Source organism: Labeo rohita, chromosome 24 (assembly GCF_022985175.1).
Source record: "Labeo rohita strain BAU-BD-2019 chromosome 24, IGBB_LRoh.1.0, whole genome shotgun sequence".
NCBI classification, from domain to species: domain Eukaryota; kingdom Metazoa; phylum Chordata; class Actinopteri; order Cypriniformes; family Cyprinidae; genus Labeo; species Labeo rohita.
In genome coordinates, this window is record NC_066892.1 from 15,794,343 (window position 1) to 15,820,106 (window position 25,764).

The following is a 25,764-nucleotide window of genomic DNA, read 5'->3' on the forward strand; positions in this document are numbered from 1 at the left end:
ATCGTTTGATAGCCCTAACTGTAATAAAAGTATTGTTCATTGTTCATGTTAGTTAATACACTAACAAATACTAACAAATGACATTTTATTGTTAAGTGTTACCATAAAAACAATTTTTAATAGTTTTAATTTTGGTTAACAATAACAACACTGGTGCACACTCACAATCTTCACTGGTTCTGACTGTTTAGTTTATAGTACAGTGCACCATTTGAGGGACAATCTATAACTAGTCATGATCTACAAATCTGCAAGTGCTGTAATTCAGATTGCAATTGAAAATTGGTTGGGAGCAACAAATAAAGGTACCTGAAAGCACACAGCACTAAAAAGACAAACAGAAAACAGATGAGTTATGTAATCATATAGCTCATCCAGCGGGAGATCGAAAAGAAGACTAATGCATTACGGGTTATAGTGGCTTTATAGCATTCAGTGGCCTTATATATCACCAATTAGGCCTGTCCGACCTTTTCCAGAGAGTTCTACTGCACAAGCAAGCTAGACAAGTATAGGCATGCATCAAATCATAGGCCGATGTGTGATATTCATCACAAAATCAATACCTTTGCTCCACAACACATTGAAGTACCGCTCATCTATCGGCTGATTTAGGATAACCAAGCAAATCCTCTGTTTTCCTGGTGAAAGAACAGAAGAAACAGACAGAAAGTGAGCATTAATCATGAGGTTAAGGTCACAGGAAAATTGATTTGTACATATTGTATTTATTATTTGCATGTTTATTTCTATGTATTTATATACTTTTATTGTTATGAGTGTGTATTTCAAAGAGAACAAAGTTGCATTTTCTAAATACTGAGTGGCAGTTGAGAGAAGAGTTGCCATGGCGACTTCAGTCAACAAAGAAGGCTGCTTGACTAAAGGCAAACTCTTGTCTCTCTCTTTCTTTACTACAAAAAAAAAGGTTAGTAAAATGATCAAATGTCAAGAAAAAAACTATAATTACATTACTTACATTGAAGTGGTCAAGTTTATGAGTAACTGTACATAAAATAAGCATTTTAATATATTTATTGATGGGTTGTTTTTATGTTAAAGTTATCAACTGTCAGTGTGTGTGTACAAAAATACAGTATAACAGATACTGTTGTTACTTACGTATGTTACTTACCTATGTTACTTACCTGAATCCAGTCTGCTGTGTGAGTTGTGTAAAGCTGTGATAGAAGTTTGTTACCTCGTTTAACCATTTATTTGTTGCTACTGTGTGCTTGTATAGACTGATACATGTTTTTCCTATGTGGAATACTATGGGTTAAAGTTTCATGAATTTATTTTGATTAAAGTCAACAAAGAAGGCTGCTTGACTAAAGGCAAACTCTTGTCTCTCTCTTTCTTTACTACAAAAAAAAAGACATTTCTCATCTGTTGAGTAGACTTCCAGGGCGGGGTCTGCAACAGATTTGTGGGGGCTCGTCCGGGATCAACTTCGTACAACACAGTGAAGCTGATCCACAGATTTCTGAACCGTGGGACCAGAGACGTGGTGGTACTGGAGCCGTGGTGCTGGTGATCATCAAGTCTACAGAGACGTCGAGTTGCAGAACGTGTGGAAGTGGCGAAAGGACAGCTGACTTCATCTTGGGAAATTGACTGTGACAAAAGGTACTGTGGAAAGTGTTATCATGGCGGACCGTGCAAGAAGAAGCCTGGTGTGGGACATCAGGAAGTGTTTGATCACGTTGTCTGCTGATGAACTGTTCAGAGTTGCCAAGATTGTTGGACCAGTACCAGGAAGAGACCAGTCAGAACTAGACCCAGAAGATTCTGATAGTTGTTTTGATCACATTAATGCCTTCATGTCCAGTGAGTTTTTACTTGAATCAGAGGACCAAGGTATGAGTGAACTGTTATCGTTACAAGAGACTGTGAATTCTGTTAAACAAGTGCGCACAGTTGCATATTCACAAGAGATAAGCAAAGACACGCACACTACATCTAAATCTCAATCACTCAGCACTACTGATCCTGTTCAGTCAACATCATCATTCAAGGTAACTGGTTCAGGGGACATTAGAAAAACCAGGGCTGACACAGATACAGAATTACAGAGGATGCTTTCTGATTACGAAGAGCTTGGTCAGAAACTTCTTCAATATATGTCTACACCCACACAACATAATACACTGACACAACAAACTAGTGACACAACACAACATACAAGCCAACCTGAAACTCCAAAACAGCTCCATTCTGATAGGACGTTCCCTATAAGCAGCCTTTCTTATATTCCACACCGGGAATTTAAGATACATGGGGGTCAAATTGGGGATCACACATCAGATATCACCTATAACAATGTTTGTAGGCAAATAGATAATGGTGCAAAAGAGAACTTCAGTGATGCAGAAATAGTCAGAGGGGTACTGCGGATCATAAAGCCAGGGTTTTTCAAGGACATGCTAATGAACAAAGAAGACATGACCATCAGAGAACTTAAGGGGTTTTTACAGTCGCATTTGGGTGACAGAAGTAGCACTGAATTGTTTCAGGAGTTAATGTGCACCAAACAAAGTGAACATGAAACACCCCAACAATTTCTGTACAGGGTCATGGGGCTTAAACAAAAGATACTCTTTGCTGCAAAACAGGCAGGTTCTGATAAGAAATACAACCCAGCGACAGTTCAGGATGTGTTCTTGCACACTGTGTACCAGGGCCTAGGACATAAATGCAAGGACATACGCAGTGAGTTAAAGCCCTTATTGGCTGATAGTAACATAACTGATGATGAAATCCTAAAGCACGTCATGAAGGTTACGAGTGAGGAGAATGAAAGACTTCGAAGGCTAGGTGCACCGTCCCGTACAAAGCCCAGCATGGCGAGTTGTGCCCAACTCAACGAAGAGCCTGCTACAGAGGCAAAAGTTGAGAAAGAAACTCATGAAATGAAAAAGCATAGTGATACAATAAAACAACTTACCGCAAAAATTGATGCACTTACCAGCATGGTGGATACTATGAAACACTCCACATCACCATTACCTAGAAGCAGCTGTGAGTGTTCAGCAAACAAGTCTACTGTTCGTCACATAACCCGTCCACGTGGCTGTCCGCAGTGTGTAGAAAGGGGGCTTCAAGGCTGTACTCACTGTTTCATTTGCGGTCAAGAAGGACATCGTGCTGTTGGATGCCTGCGGAAGCAACAACGACAGGGAAACGAGAAGCGGTCACTGAAAGGGGACGATCAGTGATCGAGGTACACGCGTCCCAGCCAAAGGAAGAGTATCCAGATTCAGGCATCAAAAGAACCACCTGCACAAAACACACTTATCAAAAACAGGAAATCAAAACATCTGTTAATGAAGAGGAAACACGGACACCTATCAAGATCCCACACAGAACTCCAAATGATTCAGTAATCAAGCTGATAGGGAGTAAAGCTTTGACACACTGTAATTTAAATGGTTTACCAGTAAGGGCACTACTAGACACCGGTGCACAAGTCAGCATAATAGACCACAAATGGAAGGCGCAATACCTACCAGATGTTGAAGTAAGACCACTTAGAGAACTCCTGGGGTATCATGACAATTTAGAGGTCTGTGCTGTAAACGGAGAGCCAATCCCATTTGATGGCTGGTCGATCATAACTGTGAATCTATTAGAAAATGATGACCCTACTCTGTCTATTAATGTCCCTTTTCTGGTGAGCAGACTACAGATTGAAAGGCCATTGTTGGGGTTCAACGTAGTAGAGGAACTGATACAAGGACAACCTGAACGACTAATGCCAACACTTGTCTCCTTACTCGCTGGAGCCATTGATGTACCAAGTACAAAAGCACGGTCCCTGATCAACGTGGTACAAACTATTGATCGTGGCTGTGAGGATAACCGCCTGAAGGTGGGCCAACATGATGTGGTGATCTCTGCAGGACAGATGGTCTGGGTGAAGTGCCGAATCCCACCGAACATGACACAGTTAGACTCAGTGGTTTTGTTCGAACCCCAAGAAGACAGTGTAGCTCTGACACGTCTAGATATTGGTGAGGGCCTCCTGGAGATACACTCGAAGACTAGCCCTTATGTGTCTGTTCCTATTGGAAACAACACTTGGAGTGATGTGACAATACCACGAGGTACAGTAATTGGAACAGTACAGTTAATTGAAAAAATAGTGGACTTTGAACGATCGAATAAACCATCACACACAGCGATGATTCAAACTGCTGCAACTCCGGAAAGTGAGGTGAATCCTCCATTGTGGCATCCACCTGTTGACCTAAAACATTTAAATGAGAGACAGCAGGGAATTGTCAAGAGAATGCTGTATGAGGAGTCTGCCGCATTTAGCAGAGACGCCAATGACATTGGGTGTATACCAAGCTTACAAATGCAGATAAGTCTAAAGGATGACATCCCAGTTCAAAGAGCTTATTCAGCAGTACCGAAGCCTCTGTTTAATGAAGTGAAGGGTTATATACAAGACCTCTTAACGAAGGGATGGATAGTTAAGTCAAAGTCTCCATTTGCGGCTCCTGTGGTCTGCGTCCGAAAGAAGGATGGCAGCCTGCGACTTTGTGTTGATTATCGCCTCCTGAACAAGAAGACTGTCCCAGACAGACATCCGCTACCCAGGATTCAGGACTTGATTGATACACTCGGAGGTTACTCCTGGTTCAGTATCCTAGACCAGGGTAAAGCATACCACCAAGGTTTCATTGCAGAAGGGTCTAGGCACATGACAGCCTTTATCACCCCTTGGGGACTATATGAGTGGGTCAGAATTCCTTTTGGACTGTCAAACGCACCAGCAACATTTCAACGCAGCATGGAAGAAATGCTCGACTCTCTGAGGGACGAATGTTGCATACCTTACCTGGACGATATACTATGCTATGCGAAGACCTTTGAAGAACATGTGGAAAGCATGCGCAGAGTTCTTAGGGCCCTTCAGCACCATGGTGTCAAGTTGAAACCTGAGAAATGCGAGTTATTTCGCAGTGAAGTCCGGTACGTTGGACGCCTGGTATCAGCTGAGGGGGTACGAATAGATCCTAAAGACTTGGAAGCTGTTCGGTCGCTTACAAATAAGACGCCTCACACTGTTGGTGACGTAAGAAGACTACTAGGCTTCCTTAGTTATTATCGTGCTTTCATTCAGGACTTCTCCAGAGTAGCAAAACCATTGTATGAGTTGCTACAGGCAAAACCTGATACTCCTAGAGATCTACGCAGTCAGAGGAAGGTCAAAGGTCCACAAGTTCCCTCCAGAACTCCAGTGGAATGGACTAATGACCATCAGAAAATTCTGGAAGAGTTAATCGGCATGTTAGTAAGCCCACCAGTGTTGGCTTACCCAGATTTCAACTTACCATTTACGCTCCACACTGATGCATCTGAGAGGGGTCTGGGAGCTATCCTCTATCAACGTCAAGATGGAAAGTTGAGGGTCATTGGGTATGGTTCCAGAACACTCACTGCAGCTGAAAAGAACTATAGACTACATAGTGGAAAGCTTGAATTCTTGGCGCTAAAGTGGGCAGTGTGTGAGAAGTTCAGGGACTATCTGTTCTATGCTCCACAGTTTACCGTTTATACTGACAACAATCCCCTGACCTATGTCATGAGTACGGCAAAACTCAATGCAGTAGGACATCGTTGGGTAGGAGAACTGTCTGACTTTCGGTTTGATGTCAAATACCGTCCAGGGAAAGCTAACATTGATGCCGACACACTTTCTCGCATCCCCCTGGATATGGAAGCATATGAGGCAGAGTGCACAGAGCAGTTACCCTCAGAAGCAGTGCGGGCAACCTGGCAGGGAAACCAGGCTGCTAAACAGAGAGATGTGGCTTGGATTGCTGCCCTCCACACGTCTTCAGTGAGGGACGAGCAACTGCTGCATAATATGTGGATACCGACAATAAGTCAAAACGAGCTAATCAGGGCTCAAGAAGAAGACTCAGTAATCTCTCACGTAATGAAGTGCAAGAATGAGAACATCACACTTACCAATGAGGTGAGACAAGAAGTGCCAGGGGCTAGCAAAAAGCTCTTGTATGAATGGAACAAGTTATACCTGGAGGGAGGACTTCTATACCGACGGACTGGGGAGAGGAAGCAGCTCGTCCTTCCTAGCAAGTACAAACGATTAGTGCTGGAGTGTCTTCATGACAAGATGGGGCATGTGGGCGTAGAGCGGGTACTGAATCTGGTAAGAGAGAGGTTTTACTGGCCTTACATGAAGAAGGAAGTGGAGGAGTATGTTACTATGAGATGCCCATGTATAAAGCAGAAAAAACCTTCTGTTCATGTTCGAGCACCTATGGGCAGCATAACATCACACTCACCTATGGAACTGGTGTGTGTTGATTACTTACACCTGGAGCCAAGTCGTGGAGGTTACGAATATATCCTCGTAGTCATGGATCACTTTACAAGGTTTGCGCAAGCCTACCCTACAAAAAACAAATCGGGACGGACTGCTGCTGAGTGCCTTTTTAATGATTATATTCCACGCTTCGGTTACCCTGCCAAGTTACATCATGACCAGGGCCGAGAGTTTGAAAATGAACTCTTCCGTACACTCCAACAGTTTGCTGGAATAGGCCATTCAAGAACATCTCCCTACCATCCTCAAAGTAATCCAGTGGAAAGGTTCAACCGAACTCTCCTACAGATGTTGAGGACCCTGGCGGACAAAGAAAAGGAAAGGTGGAAAGAACACTTACCACAAGTTGTGCATGCCTACAACTGCACTAGGCATGAGTCCACTGGGTATTCCCCTTTCTATTTGTTATATGGACGAAATCCTCACCTCCCAGTAGACCTAATCTTTGGTCTTGTGGAAAAGGCAGACGAGGTCACACATAAAGGGTACGCGGACCACTGGGCAACCAGAATGGCTGAAGCATACCGAATTGCAGAGGAGCACAGCCGACAATCTAGTGCTAGGGGAAAAGTACAGTATGATCGGAAAACAAGAGGAGTCATTCTGAAGCCAGGAGACAGGGTACTTGTCCGAAACCTTGGAGGACAGGGAGGCCCTGGGAAACTGAGATCGTACTGGGAAAAGGAAGTTTATGTGGTGAAGGAACAGGTGTCAGACAACCCTGTATATGTAGTTTGTCCAGAGAACGGAGGTAACAGAAAGACCAGAACTTTACATCGGAACCTACTTTTACTGGTGAACGACTTACCTGTGGAGGCTCCACCGAAGTCACCGTGTTCAAAGAAACCTGCAAAAGAAAAAAAGACACAAATACAGACAAACAAAGACCCTAAAGACAAAGAGAGAAGAAACTATATCAGAGACAGTGACACAACAGACTCAGATGAGGATTGTGACTTGAAAGGATACTGGTTGAGAGTCCCAGTCAGTTTGGCAGAACCAGAAAGAGATGATCCACCTGAGCGAGCACCTGCAAATGATCAATTCGGTCAAGTACAAAGAAGGGACAGTCAAAACCAAGTACCAGTCTGGAAGAAACAAAGAATAGCATGGAGAAATAGTTCACCTGAGCAAGTGCCTGAACAAGTGCCTGCAAGAGAACTGCTCAGTCAAGTGCAAATACAAGAACCCATACTTGATCAGACCCCACTTGCCACAGATGATGAAAACAGTGCAGATGGTGTATATGCTATACCTGAAGAGACGTCAAATGTAGTAGTTGAAAGGCCAGACTTGGATAATCAAGTTGAAATTAGGCGATCTACCAGAGATAGAAGACCAAGACAGACGTTCATGTATGAGACACTAGGTCAGCCAACATTGCAGCCACGTACAGCAGTTAACACTTTAGGTTTTTATGGGCTACCAGCTAGGCAAGGGGGCTATACATCATACTACGCTACACCAACACCAACATACTTACCTTCATACTACATACCTCCAGGTGAACCTTTAATGCCATACCAGACATTTACACCATATACTTACCCTATATGTGTCTATTAAGACTAAAGGTGTTATAAGGATATTGGGAGGTATTATCTTCTTTGTCTGGGAGAGTGTGACCCCCACATGAGGTTAAGGTCACAGGAAAATTGATTTGTACATATTGTATTTATTATTTGCATGTTTATTTCTATGTATTTATATACTTTTATTGTTATGAGTGTGTATTTCAAAGAGAACAAAGTTGCATTTTCTAAATACTGAGTGGCAGTTGAGAGAAGAGTTGCCATGGCGACTTCAGTCAACAAAGAAGGCTGCTTGACTAAAGGCAAACTCTTGTCTCTCTCTTTCTTTACTACAAAAAAAAAGGTTAGTAAAATGATCAAATGTCAAGAAAAAAACTATAATTACATTACTTACATTGAAGTGGTCAAGTTTATGAGTAACTGTACATAAAATAAGCATTTTAATATATTTATTGATGGGTTGTTTTTATGTTAAAGTTATCAACTGTCAGTGTGTGTGTACAAAAATACAGTATAACAGATACTGTTGTTACTTACGTATGTTACTTACCTATGTTACTTACCTGAATCCAGTCTGCTGTGTGAGTTGTGTAAAGCTGTGATAGAAGTTTGTTACCTCGTTTAACCATTTATTTGTTGCTACTGTGTGCTTGTATAGACTGATACATGTTTTTCCTATGTGGAATACTATGGGTTAAAGTTTCATGAATTTATTTTGATTAAAGTCAACAAAGAAGGCTGCTTGACTAAAGGCAAACTCTTGTCTCTCTCTTTCTTTACTACAAAAAAAAAAAAAGAAAAAGACTTCCAGACATTTCTCATCTGTTGAGTAGACTTCTTTGGATGAATGAATGAATGAATGAATGAATGAATGAATGAATGACAGTAATGAGAAATGTGGAGCTTAAATGTTATTAAAAATTATTTTAAAATCTTTAAAAAAAATTTTGGGGATGAATGGATGGATGGATGAATGAATGAACAAACGAACAAATGAAAGAAAGAGTAATGAGAAATGGGGTGCTTAAATATAAAAATTTCTTTACAATTTTTTCAAAAATATTTCTTATTTAGATGAATGAATGAATGAATGAATAAATGACATTAATGAGAAATGGAGCGCTTAAATGTTATAAACATTCTTAAAAAATCTTTCGAAAATCTGAATAAATGAACGAATGATCAAAAGCAAACAAACAAATTAACAAATGAATGAATGAATGACAGTGGACAGTAAATGTTTAAAAAAGATTTCTTTTTTATATGGACAAATGATGAATGGATGATATTTGGATGAATGAATGACAGTAATGAGAAATGGGGAGCTTAAATGTTATCAAAAATTATTTAAAAATCTTTTAAAAATCTTATTTGGATGAATGAATGAATGAATGAATGAGCAAACGAACGAATGAATGAAAGACTAATGAGAAATGGGGTGCTTAAATATAAAAATTTCTTTACATTTTTTCAAAAATATTTCTTATTTAGATGAATGAATGAATGAATGAAATGAAAGAATGAAAGAAAGTAATAAGAAATGGGGCATTTAAATGTTCTTCTTTATAAATCTTTAAAAAATCTTATTTGGATGAATGAATACACAAATGAATAAATACATAAATGACTGAACAAACAAATCAATGACTAAATGAATGAATTAATGAATGATAACAGTAATGAGAAATAGGGTGCTTAAATATTGTTAAAAAATATCTTATTTACTTTGACAAACGAATGACTGAACAAACAAATGAATGAATGAATGAATGAATGAAAGTAATGAGAAATGGGGAGTATGGAGTCAAAATAGGGCCATATATATCTGCAAAATAAAACAATGTTTTGCAAACAAAAAATATGTTTTGCAAATAAAAATAGAGTATTGAGAAAAAAAATTGCTTTTTTGCAAGTAAAAAAAAATAATTGCAAAAGAAAAGTTAACCCCTGAGAGAAAAAATAAAGTTTAGCAAAGTAAAACTTAAGCAGCATTGACTTTGCAACACATATTTCCCTTTGCGCCGCTCCTTTAAATCCGCGTTTCAGTCATCCGTGCCTCTGCGGCGCAAGCTTTCCTTTGCGCTTCGTTTTTCTATGCGCCTCGCTTTGTGTCACTGATTTGACGTGGGGGAGGGGTCAAGAGGTTGGGGTGTGTACAAGGGACGAAGGCGCGTCCCTCTCGTTACGTCATTAGCGCGAGCCCCGGATCTCAGGTATGTATTATTGATTATTATTTCTTCTTCTTATTATTAGACTCCTATATTATTAATAACAGATACTTCAGACCGGCCCAAATAAGGCTGTCACGATTAACAGACATTATATTGTACATGATTTATGAACAGCTTGTGGGTGAAATAGGTAAAATACTGTTGCACCCGAAAGCTAGAGGTCGCTCTCGTGCGCAAACTCAAAATAAGGGCAGTAGAGGAAGACAATAACACACATAACGTTAGTTATAGGAAATGCATATGGACATCATTTTATCGATATTCCTAAAACCTCCTCAGGTATTTTCATGATAATAAAGTATATTAATAATAATTATTAATAATAATTTCGCACGAGAGCGACCTCTAGCTTTCGGGTGCAACAGTATTTTACCTATTTCACCCACAAGCTGTTCATAAATCATGTACAATATAATGTCTGTTAATCGTGACAGCCTTATTTGGGCCGGTCTGAAGTATCTGTTATTAATAATATAGGAGTCTAATAATAAGAAGAAGAAAGCGATCAATAATACATACCTGAGATCCGGGGCTCGCGCTAATGACGTAACGAGAGGGACGCGCCTTCGTCCCTTGTACACACCCCAACCTCTTGACCCCTCCCCCACGTCAAATCAGTGACACAAAGCGAGGCGCATAGAAAAACGAAGCGCAAAGGAAAGCTTGCGCCGCAGAGGCACGGATGACTGAAACGCGGATTTAAAGGAGCGGCGCAAAGGGAAATATGTGTTGCAAAGTCAATGCTGCTTAAGTTTTACTTTGCTAAACTTTATTTTTTCTCTCAGGGGTTAACTTTTCTTTTGCAATTATTTTTTTTTTACTTGCAAAAAAGCAATTTTTTTCTCAATACTCTATTTTTTGTTTGCAAAACATTGTTTTATTTTGCAGATATATATGGCCCTATTTTGACTCCATAGGGGAGCTCAAATGTTATTTAATAATTCTTTAAAAATCTTTCAAATATCTTATATGGACAAACGAATGAATGCATGAATGAATGAATGACAGTAATGAACAATAGGGTGCTTAAATATTATTAAAAATTCTTACATTTTTTTCTAAAATATTTCTTATTAGGATGAATGAATGAATGAATGACAGTAATGAGAAAAGGGGTGCTCAAATGTTATAAAAAAATCTTAAAAAATCTTTCAAAAAGCTTTCTCATTTATATGGACGAATGAATGAATGACAGTAATGAAAAATAGGGTGCTTAAATATAAAAAAAAATCTGTAAAAATGTGCAAAAATAATTCTTATTTGGATGAATGCATGAATGAATAAATGAATGAATGAATGAATGAATGAATGAAATACAGTAATGAGAAAGGGGGTGCTTAAATGTTAAAAAAATCTTGAAAATCTTATTAATTTTACTTTGACGAACGAATGAATGAATGAATGAATGAATGAAAGTCAGTAATAAGATTTCACTTCGTGTTTTTTTTTTTTTTGCAGCAGAATACATTCTTATTTCTTTTTTGTTGGAGATGAACTCTAATGTTATTAAAATTAGATACAAATAAAAGGCAGTACAATAAATAATAAAAAAGAAAAGGTGGCATCTCCCACTTGATCACAAAAGCTCAATATGCACATGTGCCTAACCGCTAGGCCACAGTTCCAATGTAGAAGTTGGAACATATGGGTTACTCTCTGTCACATCCTGATCCAACTATACAGTCTCAAACACCATAAATGAGAAAACGTAATGCGGTTACTCTATAATTTTGTGTTTTTAATATTTGAAAATAATGTTCTGTAAGGCATCTCAGTGCTCCAAACAGTCCCAAATGCATGGGTTCACACATTTAATTGCGATACATTTCAAAGCCAAGCTGTTCACACATTTTTAATTATAGTTATTTTAACATGAAGCTAATCAAAGCTTTTGATTAAGGACATACAGCAACATTAATGCATGTTTTTTTAGTGCACATTGTTAAAAAAAAAATAAGATGAGCAAACGTAACAAGTAGAGTACACAGTGTACGTGTCAAAACTCTCTCCGAATAAATCACAAGTATCCTGATTCAACTGTGAACAGAACACATCTTGCAGAACAGACTGAGGAAATATCAAGGTCCTGAAGTGCGAACACAGTGTATAAATGAATTCAGAGCTATGGCAACACCCTTGGTGCTGGCGAAAAGTTCACGACTCCACGAAGAAGCAACATCTGTATTTTGAAACAGTTATATCACATTTGTTTGTCACATTTCAGCCACAGATCTCCTCTTCCTGTAAATTACATTTTTGACAGCACACACTTATAGCAGGGCACCAAGGACGTCTTCTACATTTTAATATTTTCTTTGGGAATTATCAATTGAAATACACCGAAATTATCATATACCAAATTAGCTGAGAGCTTGCTGTTCATTAGGATACAACAAATTTGCAATTCAACACATAAACAAGCTGGGTTTGATTAGTTCACAAATTGGAATGAATAGGACATGAAACGCAATTTCTTATTCTAAACAGCTTTCCATTAAATATAAATGTATTGAATATGTATGAATTACAAGATCACATGCTGAGACATGAGAATTGAGAATGGCGTATTTTTGGACTGGGTCAAAAATCTGGGCCATGTCTTCAGTCTTCATTTTACTTAAAGGCTATATAGAACTTTTCAGAGATGTGTAAGGTCACACAAGTCTATCTATTCCAGGGTATTTTTGTTCTCATGAGTCTTCTGTCTTGAAATCTCTTGAGTATGTTTACCTTATGGGTAAAATGGTATCAAAACTAAGTACAGCGAGTACACGAACACTAGTTTTACAGTAAAGCTCTACAGTACGAGCAAGTAAAAACAACAAAGTTGAGATCTTGAATAAAAAATGTCAAAATAAGACAGATATTGCACGGCCTCTTCAGGCTTCCATACTCCACAACTGCAGTAGTGATGCTTCATATAATATTAATAAAATATAAATATTAAATGAAAAAGTTAAACTTACAAAAAAATAAATAAATAAAAAAAACTGCAATGTTGCTTTGGCAGCTAACCGAAATAAAATAAGTTGAAGTACTAAAATAACTACATCTAAAACTGAAAAACATATAAATAAAAAATTTTATCCAAAATGAACCAAAATGAACTTTGATTACTATCAATTATTACTAATTAAAAAAACACAAATGACAATAACATAAAAAATCCATAAAATCATAAAAAAACTAAAATTAAACTTAAAATACAAAAAATGAAAGCTAATTCAAAATTCTAATCAGAATCAGAACAAGATTTACTGCCAAATATGTTTACACGCACAAAGAATTCATCTTTGTGACAGAAGAAGCTTCTTTTATGCATATATGTATATTTATACAACAGTTCTTTCTGGTCCTCAAATTTGATTGGCTGATAATAGTGCGATATTAAAGTTATATCCAACAGCCATTTCACAGTTTGTAATCGTATCACTCAGCTTGTGGTACTTCTTACAGCTAGTGTCATGGCAGACACCCAAATTTAAAATATAAATATTACTGTTTTTATGTAGTTTTAAGAGGTTTTTAGGTGAGAATGTACTTGTTTATAGTTCAAATATGCAGTCCGTTAATAAAGATAACGTTTATTTGAACCTCAACGTTTTCGGACATGTGAGCTCCAGATGGTCAGCGGCTGTTCTACGCTCATGAATCCACCTGAGAGCACCTTACCTCGGCCAGATCTTCTAGAATTTACTGTTGGTTCTGATGTCTATGTAGTGGTTACACACAAGATATAATTTGTTATGGGTAAATCTAATGGTAGTCTTTGGTCTCAGTAATCTATTTTTTGTTCCAGAGAAGATCGTTTTGACAAAATCTCATGTTTATGTAAATTCAACACTGTATATCAGAGCGCTGCCTTTGACTTTTGACTGAATTGTCTAGCAACTTTTATGATGGCTGTTGTTGTTTATGAAATATCATTATTCAATAAACAATATTTTATGTAAATAATAGTATTTAATAATAGTGTTTAGAATTGAGAAATGGTGTGTGTTAATGATGGTGATTTTAGTTACAATGTTCCGCCAAAAGACTGTTTTTATGAGTGAGCAGTAAAGACTTTTACACTAAAAAAAGTGAATGCTATGATGAACAACAGCTTGACACACCAAACAAATGCACTGAGCAGCAAAATCACCCTTAATAGATGAAAGGATATTAACGTTATGACAAAGACTGCTTTCCTCAGCAAGATATTCAAACTAATGTTTATTCTGAATATGAGACCGATCTAAAGAATGAAGGCTGTATCAGATGCAGGTATGTTAATCACAATCGCCCCGTCTATCTCTCTCTCATAATACTCTACATAATACAGAGAACATTTATTAGAGCAATACAATAAGCTTTCAATTAAGCAACTCAACGTTCCTTCGTTACTAGTTCTAAAGTGACGTTTTGGAATTAGTAACGGAGGCTTGGGCTCAGCTGTTCAAATGTCAACTTTAGTTGTTATTTTGTTTATGTATTTAGCATGCTGTGATTACCTTGGGCCTCGTGCTTACGGCCGAATCACAACCATGCCGATATACAGCCATATCTCACGTCTACTTGTGTGATATTTTTTATATATATATATATATATATATATATATATATATATATATATATATACATACACATTAGGGCTGTAACGATAATCGCACGATGTCGTGAGGCGCGTTTAGTCAATGAAGCCGGTACTTTAATTAGTAGTAAAGCTCCATCACGTGCGTTCAGCTGGAGCGGCAAGTAATACACAGAGCCGTAAAGCACTGACAAGCTACGCCAAAATCGCGATTCGATTTTGCGCGCGATTTTGGCGTAGCTTGTCAGTGCTTTACGGCTCTGTGTATTACTTGCCGCTCCAGCTGAACGCACGTGATGGAGCTTTACTACTAATTAAAGATAGCGATTATCGTTACAGCCCTAATACACATACATACATATATATATATATATATATATATATATATAAATACATACATACATATATATATATATATATATATATATAGCAATTAGATGCTAAAAGTATATTTTATTAGCGGTAGATCTTTACACTCTTTACACTAAGTGCCTATGTGCAAATAGACATGAATTCTATTTACACTGAGCACACATAACAATACATTCTATATACATGATGTAAAAAATAGCAGTATTTTCTTTGCAATAAGTGAAAATATAAGATGCTGTATATACTTGCAAAAAGTGCTAAAATTTAGTGCAAAAAATGGCAGATATTTGCACCTCATTATTGCAGTACATTATAAAATAACATGCTAACATGCAGTAATAAAACTTAAACTGAAATTAAACTGAAAATGTAAAATTAAAGCTAATTCAAAATATTGATTAGAATGAGATTTACTGGCAAATGTTTACAACACAAAGAATGAATCTTTGTGACAAAAGCAGCTTATATATATATATATATATATATATATAGGCAGCACTGCAAATGGTGATGGATGCTATTTACACAGTGAAAATAGCAATTTTTCTTAGCAATAGACTATGTACACCAAGTGCAAAAAGAAATTGATTCTATTTACACAAAGTGCAAACAGAAATAAACTAATTACACTGTGTAAAAAATAGCAGTGCTTTCTTTGCAATAAGTAAAAATAGTAGATGCTGTTTATACTTGAAAAAATGGCAGATATTTGCACCTCATTGTTATAGCACATTATAAAACAGCATGTAGTAATAACATAATGAGTGTAAATTATCACATTTCTTAAAATCACTAAATGTATGCTGCCTTATATTGGGACAGTAAAGCCCTCCGTACACCTACCCAACAAACACTTTTTTATTTAAATACTCACAAGGCACTTTATTTCCATTTTTAAAAATATTTCCTTCATTTTTATTGACAAATAAATGTCTTTCCGATCTGATATGTGGTGGGAAGAGAAGAATGATTTTGGCAAAGGGCGGATTCGAACTCGGCTATGCTTTATGCCCAATGCCACTAAGCCTTTTATCTACCATGTGTCTGTTGTAATGCTGTCTACACCAACAAGGTGGGCTATTTGTACTAAGTATAAATAGACTCTCAGATAAACGAAAGACACAAATACTATAAGTAAAGAATAACTGACGAGGAGCCGTTGAATTACAAAAAAATAATGCACGCCCGAGTTGGTCATGTGGCTACGACGTGAAGTGCAATAATGTGCTTTCCGTTCATAATAAAATGTAATTTTGAGAAAAACACATGGAAATAATCTGTCTTATTGTTTACTATATTTATTTGTTTGGCCAGTGTCGTTGTGGGTTTTGGTTATTTTGCTGTTTCAGGCTGTACGGATCTTTGAAATGAATGAAATCATTTGGCGAAGTGATATGGACATGTAATGCAGCCATAACTTAGTTTGTCAAAAACAATGTCTGAATATCCCTGAAAATAACTGCACGTCAAAATGTTCGTCAGCCATTTAGATTCAAGCATCCAACAGCCCTGTAGTATAATAGTATATAAATAATACTGCACTGCAGTCTACATCTGAAACTGCTTTTTACATTTCCAAAAGTTATTCTAATTACAGTGAGGATGGCTTCGAAAGAAAGCTTGTTTTCAAAAATCTTAATGGTTTTGTGCTGAAGTAAAATACAAAAGTGGTACAGCTGTTTAGTGGTTTGCCTGTGAGCCTTCTTTACCACCTCAGCTGTGAGAATTTCCAGGGAAGATAACACCAGGACAAAAGCTGATATGTTAGTCGTTGTGAATGCATTCATTACTATAATGACCACAGGCAGTCTCAGATTGAAAGCATGGCTGCAATTCTTGGCCAATCATTAAAGTCTGATTACTTACTTTCTGGTCATGTATTTATGGAGCACCTTCCCAGGCAGGGATATAATTTTGAGTAAAAAAATTCCTTCAGAACACATCTATTATTTTGCTGTAGGCTGTTCTCCGATTCTTAGAAATGGGGCTTTTTTGTCCAGTTATTGCATGGGGGGCTGTTATCCATCTCTGCAGAAAGCCAACTTGACTGTGCTCATTAGATGATTGCAAAATTGCTTCTACCATCCTGTACCAACTAAATAGCCAGAGCCAGCATTGCCTGACCTTTGAAATAAAGTAGCGTGTTAATCTGGGTGGTTTTAATAGTTCCCGTCTTTTCGTTTAAGCAAACAGCTTAAAGTTTTAGGTTAACTTATTAATAGAACCAATACTATATGTAGAGCTCTAATAAAATGCACCCAGAAATCCACGTTGTGTGATAAAATATGCAAAACAGACATTTGGCATCATCAATATGCCCGTGCTGGCATAGTCTCATCTGTGCAAACCGAGTAAATGATTAAAAAAATAATTACACCTGAATAAACACTGTGGAGATGCATAAGAAATACAGAAATGATGGACACAGGAAACCATTTCATCTTATTCTTAGCTATAGTGAATTAAAAAGCAGTCAAAAATAAAAGATTTTCATTAAAATTAGGTACAATGTATAAGGCATGTTATAATAACTGAAAACATGCAAAGTGGCCTATTTGAAGTATTAAGCATTAAACTGTGATATATTTATTAACTATGTTTATGTTCTTCAGGACAAGGTGTAAATGCATGCATGGGCAAGAATAAATGCATTCAGACTTTTAAATTCAGAGTTTAAAATGAATAAATACCTGAAGGCAAAAGGCAATCTAATGGAGTGAATTCATCCATGGTTGTGTTATTAATAAGCTGGATTCATCAACTGTACAGGAAAACAAAGAAAAACATACAATATTTAAAAACAACAAAAGTAGAGTGAGTATCTGACTAACTAGATGTTCTAATCAAACAACAGCTTTCTTTTATGACAAAAAAGATGCGCTGAAAACTAAAACACTATAGACAATTTACATGAAGAAAATCACAGAAATGGAAGAAATGTTCAGCTATTAAAGACATCACTCACCGTCTTGTCTACATGAACTCTTTGTCCTGTGAACACTAACTTATCCTATATGACTTATCTATGCTCTGTCTCTTTAATAGGTTACTAATTTACCTTTTAGGATTTACAGTCTAACTCTTAGGTTATTCATCCCAAGAACCTCCCAGGCTCCCATTAAAAAAAAGAAAAGAAAAGACAACAGCACACATTTGTGTGTGATGTTGCTTTCATACAACAGTTCAATAAATTCTGAGTTAATACTGAGTAACATACACTGTCTTGTGAACTAGCATACCATAGTTAGATTAAGGTTTATAAAGTTTATATGGAAAAATATGGATTTTTTTGTACACATACACGTCGATTCACTTCAGAAGGCCTTTATTAGCCCCCTGGAGCCTTGAGGAGTACTTTTTATGATGGATGGATGCACTTCATTGGACTTCAAAATCTCAACACCCATTCACTGCCATTATAAAGCTTGAATGAGCCAGGACATTTTTTAATATAACTCCAATTGTATTCGTCTGAAAGAAGAAAGTCATATACACCTAGGATGGCTTGTCGGTGAGTAAATCATGGGGTATTTTTTTCATTTTTGGGTAAACTATCCCTTTAAAAATTGCATTTAATAAAAATGTAATCTTTAATTGCATTAACATGAGTGTCTGAAAGCCTTAGATTCAGTTCTTTCTGTAATAAGTACACTTAAAAATACACTAAAGTGTACTGTAGTGTACTACAGCTAAAGTTTTGACAAACTTGTCATTTAAATGATAAACTTAAGAGCTTCAAGTTTTAAGACCAGAAAAAAATAGTTTCGTTGATTGTTGTATCTCTGAAGTAGATATCTTATCCTGGCTGTTTATGACAGGAATGTTTGAGAGGACTCCGCTTTGAGCTTTATTATATTTTAGATAAATATAGAATTATTTACTGAACACACAGTGCAAAATGTCATTACTTGGATCAATCCTGCAGAGAGTAACAGATCAATGCAGGTAGAGAAGTGTATCCCTAACACTCTGCCAAAATGGATCAACACAGCAACTAAAAGGGTCTAATCCAACCTGACACCCACAACACTATTGATGAAATTAGAGTGCTGTCAAAAAGAGATTGCGCCAGAAACTCACAAACTCAAGCAGGTGGGTCTTAAAAAAAAATAGTTCACCCAAAATAAAAATTTGCTGAAAATGTACTCAGCCCTAGGCCATCAAAGATGTAGCCGAATTTGATTCTTTATCAGAAACAGATTTTGAGAAATATAGCATCCATCGGTGAGCAAGTGATGTAATGGCAAATGTTTTCAAATCTGTTTTGTAATAAAGAAACAAATTCATCTACATCTTGGATGGCCTGAGGGTAAGTTAAATTTCAACACATTTTGAGGTAAACTTTTATTTTAAGATAAAGTTTTCCTCTAAGGGAACAGTGCACCTAAAAAACAAACAAACAAACAAACAAGTCAAGATGCTGATTAGACAGAATGATTATTGCACAGGTGTGCCTTAGGCTGGCCACAATGAAAGGCCACTCTAAAAGTTTTATCACACAGCACAATGCCATAGATGTCGCAAGTTTTGAGGGAGCATGCAATTGTCATGCTGACTGCAGGAACGTCCACCAGAGCTGTTGCCCGTGAATTGAATGTTCATTTCTCTACCATAAGCCATCTCCAATGGCGTTTCAGAGAATCCTGGTTTTCACTGTACAGGGCAGATGGCAGACAGTGTGTATGGCGTTGTGTGGGTGAGCGGTTTGCTGATGTCAACATTGTGGATCGAGTAGACCCATGGTGGCGGTAGGGTTATGGTATGGGCAGGCGTGTGTTATGGACAACAAACACGGGTGCATTTTATTGACGGCATTTTTAATGCACAGAGATACCGTGACGAGATCCTGAGGCCCATTGTTGTGTCATTCTTCCACGAACATCACCTCATGTTAATGTACGGCCCCATGTTGTACGGCCCCATGTTGTACACAATTCTTGGAAGCTGAAAACATCCCAGTTCTTACATGGCCAGCATACTCACCATGTCATCCCTCGAGCATGTTTGGGATGCTCTGGATCAGCGTATATGTTCCAGTTCCTGCCAATAGGTTGTTTGCACATGACGTCATTGCTGTGGCGCGAAATGCAGCTGGAGGGCAGGAAGTGATATTTCTCCACAGGAATCACTAGCAGAAACTCAAAAATGCCTATGTTTTGCGTTGTTTATGGATGCTCAAATCGGTCAAACCGAGAAACCACAAAATATCTTTTATCATGTATGAAAACTTGCTGTTCAAAACGGGGGAAAGGCTTAAAAGCGCAGGAAAAAGTGGCTTGTAAACCTCCGTCTGTGGTCAGGAGGAGAGTCAGATAATGCTTGTGTGTGCAAATGGTTAAGAAAAGATATAATATGTTAAGATATTAATAAAGAAATATATAAATATATACAGGGTGAGACAGTGAGAATTCACCTAATGCTAGAAGCCACACGTAGACACAATGTAAGATTTTATATTTGTAGTTTCAAAAGCGTCATTGATTATAACGGAACATTGTGAGATTGCAATAAATTGAAGTGAGTGACAGCTTTTTAGTGACTATATGGAAGCGCTATTTGCTCGCTTTCTATAATCAGTTCGGAATTTGAATAAAAGTTTCGCTTTACGTGCTGCTACAGGACCAATAGCCACAAAACCCTGCACATGCAGCGAACTTTCAGGACTGACTGAAAAAGCAGAACGGATGAGATGGAGGAAAGTCTGTACTGTACAAGAGAAACATATAAACAGAAAATCACAACATATGTTGGATGTGATCCTTATGTTATGAAGAGGAGTGACTTTTCAACTAAATTGAAATAGCTGCCTCATGTTGCCTGTCATTGAGTCGGTGGAAATAAGCTACGCAATAAGCCTGATAGCAAACAAAGTCTTTCTAAAGTGATTCCTACATTTATATGAAGGATGCAGGATATATGTTACTCCTGAAACTACTGCGGCACAGGGTTTTTGGCCATTGGTCCTGTTAGCAGCACATAAAGCAAAACTTTTATTCAAATTCCGAACTGATTATAGAAAGCGAGCAAATAGCGCTTTCATATTGTCACTAAAAAGCTGTCACTCACTTCAATTTATGGCAATCTCACAAGGTTAAATTGTAATCAACTGTAAATATATCTTATTTGCATTGTATCTACGTGTGGCATTTAGCATTGTGTGAATTCTCACTGTGTGAATTCTCACTATTAAGATATAATAATATAAAGAAATATAGACACTATTTATATATCTCTTTATATTATTATATCTTTTCTTAACCATTCGTACACGCAAGCATTATCTGACTCTCTTGACCGCAGACGCAGGTTTTCAAGTCACTTTTCCCTGTTTTTTTTAAGTCAATTTCTTGCCTTTTCCTCCTTATGAACAGCAAATGTTCATACACGATATGAAACAAAATTTCTTGGTTTGACCGATTTCCATAAACAACTGAAAACATAGTCATTTTGAGATTCTGCTACTGATTCCTATAGAGAAAAATCACTTCCTGCCCTCCATCTGCATTTCGCGCGTCCTCAGAATCACGTGATTGCAAACAACCTATATCCAGCAGCTTCGCACAGCCATTGAAGAGGAGTGGACCAACATTCCACAGGCCACAATCAACAACCTGATCAACTCTATGTGAAGATGTGCTGCACTACGTGAGGCAAATGGTGGTCACACTAGATAATGACTGGTATTCAGACCCCCCAATACAGTAAAACTGCCCATTTTAGAGTAGCCTTTTATTGTGGCCAGCCTAAGGCACACCTGTGCAATAATCATGCTGTCTAATCAGCATCTTGATATGCCACACCTGCTCACTAGCACAAATTTAGACAGATTTGTGAACAATATTTGAGAGAAATAGGCCTTTTGTGTACATAGAAAAAGTCTTAGATCGTTGAGTTCAGCTCATGAAAAATGGGAGCAAAAGCAAAAGTGTTGCGTTTATAATTTTGGTCAGCATATATGTATATTCATAATTATATATAATTTATATTACATATATTTCTTAAATACATACATGTATGTGTGTATTTAAATGGATATATACACACACACTCACATAGGGTACAACGGGGCTAAAGGCACCCCAGGGGAAAATGTGCCTTTGATATTATTTTCCTCTAAACCACTAGATAGCAAAAAAAAAAATGGCGTGGCACTTTCCAAAACATCTGCTTTTCAAGATACACATGCAAATTTGTCTGATTCTTGACGCAATCACGAGCAGCAGAGCAAAGTCGATTCTCTGCTTACTTGATCTAATATTTTATGTTTTTAAAAATGTTGTAGATTAAAGCAGCAAATGAGAATCGCTTAAATTCTTGAATATATCTTGAGACAAAGGTCTTCTTAATGATTTTCAGTTCTTAAATAATAACAAAATAGGTAAAAGCGTAGTATTTCAGGTAAAAAGCGCCCCTGCGTTGGGGCTAAAGGCACATGATAATTAATAGAATGCTGACTTTTCTATTTGTTGACATGACATTGTAAGATTCACATCACCATGTTTAGAATGAAACCATCATATCATATAATAAAATCTAATTGGTTGTTACTACTGTAAATCTACATTAAATTACTATGGGATCTAGGGCTACTATGGGGTCAAACGATTAATCGCATACAAAATAAAGGTTTGAGTTTGCCTAATATATGTATGAATACTGTGTGTAATTATTAAGTATATATAAATAATTAATTAAATAATTAAATATACAAATTATTGTATATATTTAAAAGAAATGTCATGTACAACATTTTTATTTATATATATATATATAATACAAATTATATAAAAACTATAATAAATACAGATACTTGTAAATATTTCTTAAATATATACATGAATGTGTTTGTATTTATATATACATAATAATTACACACAGTACAAACACATATATTAGACAAACTCAAACTTTTATTTTGCATGCGATTAATCACGATTAATCGTTAGACAGCCCTACTTTCAATGCTTTCAGAATCTTCACATTTGAAAATTATTTCCTGTATTTTAAAATGTTTTATATTAACCTATTTCAATGACAGACTTTGAACAAAAATGAATTCTTTTATTTATCAAAATAAGCAAATAGTGCAAACTTTGTTAAAGTGATTGTTGTGAACAAGTATTAACTTAGACATTATTTTAAAAAACAAACAAAAAAACATTATTTTAGCTAAAGTATTGGCACCTCATACATTTATAACACTTTTAAACAAAATAAACCACTTTTATGATTTAAAAAAATCTGTTGCTCCATAAATGCTCAATACAAACGTATATATTTTTCTGCAATCATACACTTTGGGCGCAGTGAAAACTACATTTTTTCTTAGGGTGTGCCTTTACCCCATTGTACCCTACATGTATGTAAGTAATTACAAACACATATCATGTAAACACAAAGTCTTATTTTGGATGCGATTAATCGATTTGACAGCACTGATGACTTTACTTCTACAGTGGAAAGCAAAAAGAGATAATTTTTTTTAATTCCAGCTACAAAAGAGCCTCATAAATATCATAGAATTTGTCTATGACTTGTGCATTTTATTCGAATTTTTCTAAAGTCATTTAATAGTTTTACAGGAAGAATTTAAGTTTTATTAACAATAGCTATCAGACTGAAAAGCCTTCATCTAAACATCTCAGTCGGCCCGATTTAGCCTGATCCAAATAAAATTCCCATCAGATTAAAAGAGGAGGTGTAGATTAAAAAAATTAAACATGCAAATCAAAATTCATAAACACTTTGTGTATAAGCGAGTCGAGTGCTGTAACAAGTTCGTTTACATACGATTTATATTTTATGAATGTGAGCATGTTTAAACTATAGTTGATGGAGGAGACTGAATATGTTTTTATTTATTTAGCTAAAAAAAAGCTCCTCTGACATATGAATCAGATTAATCAAATGAATAAATCTTGAACTCACTGACAGTTTCTCTGTGAGAAAATGAAATTTCAGTGTTCTTCACATAAAGCTACATTAGAATGCATAGAATATTGCGTACAAGTCATAATGACTACTTCAATGAAGGTCTTTGAAAACTCTGAAAGTCTGAATTGATTGTAAAAGACAGGTCCTGTAATTTTTAATTTCTCTATTGCGTGCAATTACGTACAAAATGTCATGTATGGAATAGATGCAAACACTTTAATTACTATCATTAATTTGTAGATGCATTAAGCAAAACTGAAAGGTGATTCTGAGGGTAAACACCTCACAATTACCTTCATCACAACTGAATAAATGGGATTGAGGGAGCAAGTTTTGGACTTGAAAAGGCCTGTGAGACTGCCAGTAGGCTTAAAAATCAGCCTGTCAGTGGCTAAAGTAAGTTCTTTCTTTCCTTCATTGTGTCTTTAATTAATTTGGCCCTTGTTGTGTAGTTCTTTCCCTCTGGGTGTTTTTGTAATTAGTTCTATTGACTGAAATTTCAAGGCTCTCTGACTTAGTCTGGGGAAATTCTCTGCTTGACATCAGTCCTTGTTCTTTAAAGAAGAGCCAGAGTTCATTCTCAGGTTGAGTGCTCAAATTATAGTTTACAAACTTTAATACCGCCGTCATTACGTGCACAAGTAAATCACACAACAAGTTCTTCTTCAGAGACGGAATGTATTTTTAATGAAAGTCAAATATCATTATCTAGAGCTTTCAGCTCGGGTACGATTTCATTCAAATCTTTAGCAAAGCTCACTGCTTCATAAACTTTTGCAGGCCGAGTTTCTCAGAGTAAACAAAGTAAGAAATTATTCCACCACAAAGACTATGCCATTAAAATACAGCTACTATACAACGGACCACGACAACTTTCTAAACGCTTGCCATTTGGCTGACAGCGACTTCCGAGACAACATTTTTCGGCAACGTCACGTTACAGTTCGCTTGTTCAGTGTTTGTGTAGAAAATGTTTTGGGCGTCGAATGCGCATATAATAAACAAACCCGCTGTTTAGGTAGTCAGCTCGCAAGACACAGCCTGGATCTCCAGTGTACTCACTCTGTGAATGGATATCCAGCAGCATGAGTCCACTCCACTTTTGTATACAACCAACGAATGGCAAAGACAAGCGCTTGAGCTCCAGAATATTGTGTGACGTTTGTTACAGCGACATCTAGAGGTGGACTGTACACATGCACTGATTCCACTGAGGTCGATAATATGTTAAGAGTTCAGATGCAAAACCAGCTAGAAGCAATCTCGGTCAAAAATGAGATAATGACACGGAGTGAATGCTCCTGACATATAGTACACGTCCATTAAATACTTTTACTTCAAACTCGCTAGTTCTCCAGACTCAGGCCAATCAGAAGTACCAGCACTTACATAGAAACCTATACAATGTAGCCAGAAATGCTAATTTTAAAGAAATACGTCAGATGGATTTAGAGGCTTTTGCATCTGAACTCTTCATGTGTAAACATAAGTATCTCTATATAAATAAGAAAATAGATTTAATGGACTTTGACACATTTGTGATGCTGTAATTTCTATGCTGATTTTATCTCTTTCCCCTTTTTTATGTTTTATCTTTCTCCTTTGTAATGTATTCTGGCCTTTTTTTATGTGTGTGTGCATTTTGTGTTTGTTCTTTGGTATGTTGTTGTTATAAAACTAATAAAAATCAATATTGATAAAAAAATAAATAAGGACGTAGATATAAGTACTTGGATAAATAACTAAATTAATTAAAATGGA

At 36.7% G+C, this 25,764-nt stretch overlaps 1 protein-coding gene across 4 annotated transcripts in view; it reads right to left on the reverse strand.

Annotated features, from left to right (window-relative positions):
* Positions 1 to 25,148, reverse strand: part of tpk1 (thiamin pyrophosphokinase 1) — a 105,137-nt gene extending 79,989 nt beyond the window's left edge. Inside the window, exons 1-3 of one of the 4 annotated variants that reach the window (XM_051098413.1) lie at positions 25,066 to 25,148; positions 17,760 to 17,830; positions 567 to 641 (exon numbers count right to left, since the gene is read on the reverse strand). In XM_051098413.1, the coding sequence (XP_050954370.1) occupies positions 567 to 641; positions 17,760 to 17,799 (115 nt within the window). In that variant the 5' untranslated portion in view covers positions 17,800 to 17,830; positions 25,066 to 25,148. Of the gene's footprint in view, positions 1 to 566; positions 642 to 17,759; positions 17,831 to 18,034; positions 18,064 to 25,010 lie in introns of those variants that run through there. The other 3 variants (XM_051098415.1, XM_051098414.1, XM_051098416.1) reach the window with 3 other exon arrangements.
* Between the last annotated feature and the right edge of the window lie 616 nt (positions 25,149 to 25,764).